General features: G+C 38.4%; 1 protein-coding gene across 2 annotated transcripts; it reads left to right on the forward strand.

The window, feature by feature from the left end:
* The first annotated feature begins 278 nt into the window (after nt 1-278).
* Nucleotides 279-7,036, forward strand: LOC130684457 (protein transport protein Sec61 subunit gamma). 2 transcript variants are annotated; one of them, XM_057505317.1, is made up of 4 exons: nt 279-425; nt 2,020-2,118; nt 3,432-3,534; nt 6,941-7,036. In XM_057505317.1, exons 2-4 carry the CDS (start codon nt 2,025-2,027, stop codon nt 6,948-6,950), a joined length of 207 nt encoding a protein of 68 aa, XP_057361300.1. In that variant the 5' UTR covers nt 279-425; nt 2,020-2,024; the 3' UTR covers nt 6,951-7,036. The 2 variants fall into 2 exon arrangements, with proteins under 2 accessions (XP_057361300.1, XP_057361301.1); XM_057505318.1 differs by lacking the exon at nt 279-425 and adding an exon at nt 1,398-1,495.
* Nucleotides 7,037-7,833: the final 797 nt, after the last annotated feature.

Raw genomic sequence — 7,833 nt, forward strand, 5'->3', positions numbered from 1 at the left:
GGTGCACGAAGCAAGATGAACCGCAGGAAACAGAAACTTGTATGTAAAATCACCCCATCGCACGGAATTCATTTAGAGCTTCACCTATGCGCTCTGGCAGAGTGGCGTCGTGCAAGGCCCCGGGCTTCCTGCGGCGAACGCGCCTAGGGCGAGGGCGGGAGAGGGGCGCTTAGCCTGGGGGACACACAGTGGAGCGCGTCCCGTACTAAAGGGACACCAAACCGCAGGTGCGGAGCCCACCTCTTCCGGAAGGCAGGGCCGAGACTGTGCTTAGCTGCGCCTGCGCCCTGAGACCTCCGCGCCAAGGACCAATGAGCGTAGGAGAGGTCGGGCTGAAGGGCAGAGACTCGGTTTCCAGTTCCGGTGGCTGTGGTTTGTCCGTGCCTGTGCTACGTGTCCCTGTTGTCTGAGGAGGCGCTGGACAGGTGAGCGTCTGTCTCCCGAGAGACTTGGGACGGGGGCATCCTCTGTGTGACTCGGCCAGGCGTCGGGCCCCCTGGGGCGGCCTCGCTCGGGTCCGGGAGCGCGCTGAGGCCTCTCTGGCCGCCAGCACCCGCCCGCTCCGCCCGGTGGAAGCGGACGGCGGGGCCGCGGCCTCCGACGACCCGGGACAGGTTCGACAGCCCATGGCCCTCGGGCGTGTCCAGCCCCGGGGCGGGGTTCGGCTCTGCGGCCGCCCCTGTCTGCGCTCTCCCGGGGCATCCGGGCGCCTGTCGCGCTGACCGGGAGGCAGGCCTTGGGGCGGCGGTGAGAGCCCGGCCTTGGCAGAGTCGGAGCCGAGCCCCCCCCCCCCCGACCCGCCGCTCCGTGGTGTGGCACGAGAGCACGGGTCTGTGTTCCAGATCAGCAGGTCCGGAGGGTTATTGGATCCCGTCCCCCGACACTGAAGTGTTTTGTGTATTGTGTGTGTGTGTGTGGCTTTGTTTTTGTTTTGGATATAAATCTTACATTACCACTTCTTATAAAGCTTATTTAAGCCCATTGGATTTGACGATTAAGAGTTACGTGAACTACTGAGGAAACAGACATTGCTATGTGTTTGGAGGGACCCAACACACCTGGCCCAGAATGTTTATATAATTCTTAGTGCACTTTAAGTGTTTAATATACATTATTCTGACTGCCCACCCTGGGTGTGGAAACTGGGGCTTAGAGAGGTTACATTTCTTAGGAATTTGAACCACCACCTGCTCTTAACAATGGTATTCATTCATTGATTCAGCAAATTTTATTAAGTATTTATGTGCCTGACCACTGTTTAAGGAACTATAGATGTAGTAAAATACAAGTAATAAACAGGCCTCAGTCGCCCTCAGACCAGTGGGTCCCAAAGCTAAGTTTGGATGACTTTTCTGTTAGGTAATAACTTGTACAATAAAAGATGTATGTTTCCTTAGAAGATGTGTCCAAACCTTGGAATTGAGCTGATAACTTCTCAGAATCTGGGTCTTGGTTTTGTCAATCTCTGCAGTTTTGAAAATTTGATCTGTCCTGTGTAAGTATGCTCCTTTCTAAAACTTTTGTGGTCAGTGGTATAGAACAATCAGATTGAAGTCCACATTTGCTTCAGCCTCTAGTCTCTTGCAGCACCATAGTTCACCGCACTAGACTCTGTTTTCTGGGGGTTTAAAATAAAAGAGAAAATGTTGGATTCTAGCATCATTGGCTTCTTAGTAGGAATAGTAATGAGAGTTACTGAGGAGTGAATAACGAATAGGTATGTTGTCAGTCGCTTTCCCTTTTACACTGAAAGCATGCATCCTTTGTCAGGGCTAACAACATGGGTAAGACCTCTGCTTTTCTTACTGTGTTTGCTCCAGTGCTTGGATGGAGTTTAAAAAGTAACGTCAGTTTAGGCTCAGAGTTTGAATTTTTTGTGTGTGTGTGTGTGAGATCGAACTGACCCACATCAGCTATTAATTCATGGCTGGTTTAATTTACATTTTGCTAGAACTGAGCAAGCTCTTACTGTATGTTTGGTAATACCAGCAAATGTCTTTTTCTTATTTTTTTAAATAGGCATCATGGATCAGGTAATGCAGTTCGTTGAGCCAAGTCGGCAGTTTGTGAAGGACTCAATTCGGCTGGTTAAAAGATGTACCAAACCTGATAGAAAAGGTAAATTAAAAGAGAAAACAGATGAAAATTTTGCATTTTCTAAGCCTTTTATTTAATCAATACCTTCCTGTTTAATAACTTCCTGTTCAACAATAAAAATAATTTTGTTTTATTGATTTTTAAATGTCACTTTGTCCTACATTCTGTACACTTTCTGTACACTTCATAAATATTTGTTTTATTGATTTTCAGAGTGTAAGATTCTTTATTACAGTCTTATTCTCCATGTTATGTTTGCCCTGGTCATATCTCATCACTCTATAGAGTTTTTGCTATCTTCCATAATTCTACTCTGGAAAATCTTTTGTTTGGAACCCCCCATGCTCTGGCAGTGTGTCCCTTCTTCTCCCCTTTTGCCAAAACCTTAAGATGAAATCAACAACATATTTGTTGCTAACCTAAAAAATTTAATTTCTTATTTATCGTGATTCATGTGATAAAAGGTGCACCAAATTTTGCGTGCTTTTGTTCATTTATTGACTCTTGCCTGAGTTAGCAGCTGGGAATATAGCACAGAATATAATATAGTATATTGTGTATACAGTAAATATCTAAAAGTATATAATATGATAGAGTATGGTATACAGGGATTAGAGGATGACATGTGTATAGTGTAACATATAAAAATATATAACATACCTGTTTTTGATCCGATTTTTGCTCTTATGGAAGACAGTCATAAACAAATAATGGGAATTATAATTTGTAATTAAGGCTGTGGTAAGTACTAAAGAAATAGATGAAGGTTTGATAGCACATTTGGAGGACTAACCCTGTTGAGAGAACAGGAAGAGCTTCTTTGAGGAAATAACTTTAAATGGAAACATTACCAGTTCTGAAACCTTTATGTAAAATTGTGCTTAATCCAATTTGATTTTTCAAGCCTTATTTTTGGCTTCATTATAATACCAGGGACAATGGACCTTATAGTTTATAAAAAGTTTTGTTCTGTGCTGTTATAGTCCATATTTTTAGCAGTGTTATAAAATTTTAAAACAAATACTGTATTTTTTCTATCCTTGTTTTATTTCTTTTTGGTATTCTGGTTTGCTAAGAAGATAAAATGTTTTGTTGCTTGATGGATTGACTGGAATGGTTATGCACTTGATTTCTGTGTTTCCCTACATTTCAATAAAATATGAAAATTAAAAATCTGTCAACTTATATTAATAGTGTCATGTTTTATTTGAAATGATATATTTACTGTCAGGAGAAGTGTATGCCAGTAAGTTTATTTTTGTTGTTCCAGTGTTTTCTTTTACGTTTGCAGTGACAGTGAAAAATTAATATAAATTTTGTATTTTTAAATCTAGAATTCCAGAAGATTGCCATGGCAACAGCAATAGGATTTGCTATAATGGGATTCATTGGCTTTTTTGTGAAACTGATCCATATCCCTATTAATAACATAATTGTGTAAGTAAACTTTCTGAACAAGTATTGGGGATGGGCTGAAAACTGAAACCATTTGAGTTGACAGCTTGCTGTTGTGTTAATACACAACTGTCTCTTGACTTTTTAGTGCTGCCAATCTACTGATATTTGAGTACCTGGTAATTAAGCTGATATTTTATCTATACAAACTTTTTAGCAAGTCTGAAATAGGCACTCTTTTCTCTAATAAAAAATTTTAAAGGTGAAGAAGAGAGTAAAAACACTGACTGTATGACAAAGAAAGTACTCAGTGACTGACCCATGATGGAACAAATGTTCAAATTCAAATCCTCTTTATGCAGTTTATTACTGATTTTTAAGGTACAGAGCAAATGGTCCCCATCTGAAAATTACTGCAGTGATAAAAGTTCAAACTTTGGACCAGATCCCTTAGATTCAGATCCTCTTTGTTGTTACTTAAATGGTGTCAGAGCCTTGGGCAGCTTACCCTTCTCTGTGCCCAGGTTATTCAATAAGGATAATTGTTACTGATTGGGTTATAGTAAAGATTAATGACTTAAATCATGTAAACCCTAAAAACCAACTTGGATGAGAACTACATGGGAGGCGGTACTCTTGTAGTTCTTATTCATGATAAGGTATTAACCTTTCAGGTGTATTAGAAGAGAAATAAAGATTGAGACACATTGGTATTACTTTATTCTTTTACAAATGCTTTTTTTTTTTTGATTCACTATAAGATACTGAGACACCTTAAGACAGTGAGCAATTAGAGTAGTCAATTTTAGGCAGTTAAATTTGGTGTGAAGACTGGGTACAATGTGTGGTACTTAACTTGCTCTGTGATGTTTGAATTTACACTCTGAGCCTTCTCTGCCATTTCAAAGTATTGACACTAGGCTTATTTTTGGGGCTGGGAAGGTGAAGCAGTTACTTAGGAACATTTTGCAAACTATGTCCCTTAAATACGAGGTATTTTCTTATGGGTGCTCGTGGAGATTGTCTTTTAAACAAGCAACTTGAGCATTTTCAGATGATGTCCATACTTACTATGCAAAAGTGCCACAGGGGGATATTTTACGATCATAGATATTTTAGGAAAGGACCAAGTCTCCCTAATGTCCATCAGTTCAGAAGTCTTTGTTATAATACTACTGAGAAATACCAGTTCTGGAATCATGGAATCATGGAGAGAAACCTGTGTAGAATTAGGGAACCTGACACTTGGTATCTCTGGGTTACAGACAGAAGAAGTGGGATAATCTGTGAAGTCTCTCCTTTTCAATGTAAACCTGTGCTTCTCTTGTTTCTTATAAATACCCCTCATTGTTCCTTTACCCTTTGGAACAACATACAAGGTTCTGTTGTTACTTTGGTATATAAGTGCTTTTCACATTTTCCCCCCCAGTCTTCACTTGGCACTATGTTCTTACTCTCTCCTTCTCCAGACATTACTGTCTGCCTTGAGTTATTAATATGGTCTGTTTTTCACAATAGATTATGAGTTCCGAGACCAACCTGTTTATATATATTAAAAAAAAAAACTGAAGAAATGTTTGTTGAACAAAGTAAATAGCTTCAGATTCTTTATCTGTTTCTAATGGTCATGATTGTAATAGTAATTGCCAGCATTTATTGAGCACTTGCTGTGTGCCAGGGACTGTTCCTGCTTGTGTGAGGCAGCTGATTTAATCCTAACAGCAGTTCTGTGACGTTAGTCCTGTTGTTGTTTCCATTTTATACATGAAGAAACTGAGGCATGGAGAGTAAGTACTCAAGTTGCATTACTTACTAAGCTAGGAAGTGATTACTTGGCTAGAAAACAGAGCAGCTTATAAAACACAGGCCAACTGGCTTGGGAGCCTATATTTCTGTCTTTTGCATATGCCTTCTATCTTGTTCTGGCTCATTTTGAGAACACTCACATTCCTTACTTCACACACCAGTTTGTATTTCATTAGCCCCTTTCAAACCCAGTATTTATCATTGAAAGCCTGCTGCAGGTGTGCTCTTGCTGATGGCTGAAGTGCTCAGTTTCTCACAAATACCTGCCTCAGTCTTCCTTAGCCTAGGTTTACACAGTTGAGGTGGTTTGTGTTTAGTCCAAGAGTGGAACATTATCCTTGTTAAATTTTTTTTGTTAGATTCCCTTATGGAAGACTTTAGCATTTCTAATTTGTCCAACATAGGTACTTATCCAAGCTTTGTGTTAGAATATCCCTTACTTTGTTACCAAAGTTGTGCCCTGAAGTGCTGTTCAGGACAAGGTGGTCTCAGCACATACTTTTTTGGATTGAGATCCATTAGTCCAGTTGTTTATAACACGGTTTTGAAATAATTTGTTTTCTTCTAACTCTGCTTTCCACAGCAGTCACAAAATATCTTTTGCCATTACCAGTCAGAGGTTATTCAGCTGTGACCTCATAAAACTTTGCTTCTAGCAACCTGTCTTCACGTAGTTTTTACATTAAAATGAAGACCAAAGAAAGCATTTTGAGAAAACGCTTTAAGAGAAAAGCTATCAGAAAATGTAATCTTTTCATGATATGCCATGACAGCTCAAACTGAAAGAATTCTTTTTTTATTGCTTGAAAGAGAATGAAGCACTGTTTAAATCGTTTTGAGATGATAGCAAGTAAAATATAACCACAAGCTTCCCTTTCAGTGGCTGAATTACTCTATTTTTACCTTATGATGAAATTTTTTCCTCTTGTATACTTAATAGCTGTCAAAATTAATATCCACAGTCTTACAATTTAAGGAAGTTATATAGTTGTGGGTATTTAAGTTATAGCAGTAAAATTTAATAATGTGAGCTCTTAAAATACTTAGCATTAAAGTATATATTCAAGAGTATTTCAGGAGTATTTTCATCTAGTAATATAACTATTTTTTGTTCTTTAACATCACTAAACAGTACTAAAATGTATTCAGGGTACAGTCTTAATGTTGATGCTTTTGCAACACAGGAGTTCTTTAGAAAAGATGGTTTTTGTTTTCATTGTGATTAAAACTGCTTTTTGAGTGAAGATGGTGAGACAGTGGTGCAAAGCTCATCTGCACGCTTTGTTTTCAACTGGCTGATTGTACATCAAATTGAAAACTTCACCAACTAACCATCCTGATAGGTAATTTCATATTTTTCATCTTGTTCAGAAAGATATGCTAGACTGTTAAAAATACTTCCCAAAGGAGAATTCTGAGTTTTTGAGCCTGTTCCAGAAGCCACATCATCTCTAAGGACCTTTTCAGTTCTAAGATTTTAAAGTTCAGTTTCTTTTTTTTATGCTGTCTTGGGATAATACAGGTGTGGTTCTCAAGTAACTGGTTTTGGTTCCATAATATTACCATATAATGTATTTCAAATAATAATTATTATTAAAGTCTTATAAATACTGAAAATTGAGCATTTTTCTTTCTTTTACAGTGGTGGCTGAGTACCTTTTAAGAAGAGTGTTTTTCATCTTGGGAATTGGTGAACAAGTGAGGATTTGAGAAGCTCATGAGTAAAAATTTGCCTATATATTTTGTGTTTTGCTTTCATTTTTTTTTCTTCCAAAACATTTTCTATTTCTAAATTAAAAGAATTTGAAAATAAACTTCTCTTTTTTCCATGACATATAATTATCACATTTTAATGATAGGAATAATGGGTTATTTTCCCTCCTTTCCTCCCTTCCTTCTATCCCTCCTAGTTTGGTTTATAGGAGAAATTAAAGGGCATGGTGAAATATTGCACTTACTGAGCATTTCTCTATTAGATAAACCTGTCATGAAGGAAGAAACTGAGAAAATAAGGATGGTAAAGAGAGAGTGGAGGATGGGGAAGGAATTTTGTGCTTAGTACTCAAATGCAAACAGGTAGTTGTCACAGCTCCTATGGAAGTTCAGGTGCTACTTGAAATAGCTTCCTGAGAATCATGGTTAAAACATTAAAGCTAATTAGTAATATATCATAAACATTGGGGTTCTGAATTTTGTAAAGCATTGATCATTGAACGTGAGATGAAAAGGGGCCTTATCTTCTTTCCCCTTTAAGAAAATAGTAATGTCATAGTGACAGTTTATATTCTCCTTAAAATTATTTATTAATCTGTTCATTTAGTGTTTAGTTATTGAGCTTTGCCAATTTCTAATACTTTTTAAAAAATTGGGTAGCAGCACATGCTTGGAAGGTATCCTCTGATTCTTAGTGAAGGTAGGCAGGTGTCTCACTGATGTAGTTGGGCAGTATTCCTCAGTTTGGGGATCTCTGGTCCAGAAAGCAAGGTCTTTTCCGTGATTGTAACAGATTTTCTGCTTATTTTTGATATGCTGATA

This window comes from Manis pentadactyla, chromosome 7, assembly GCF_030020395.1.
Source record: "Manis pentadactyla isolate mManPen7 chromosome 7, mManPen7.hap1, whole genome shotgun sequence".
In the NCBI taxonomy this organism is placed as follows: domain Eukaryota; kingdom Metazoa; phylum Chordata; class Mammalia; order Pholidota; family Manidae; genus Manis; species Manis pentadactyla.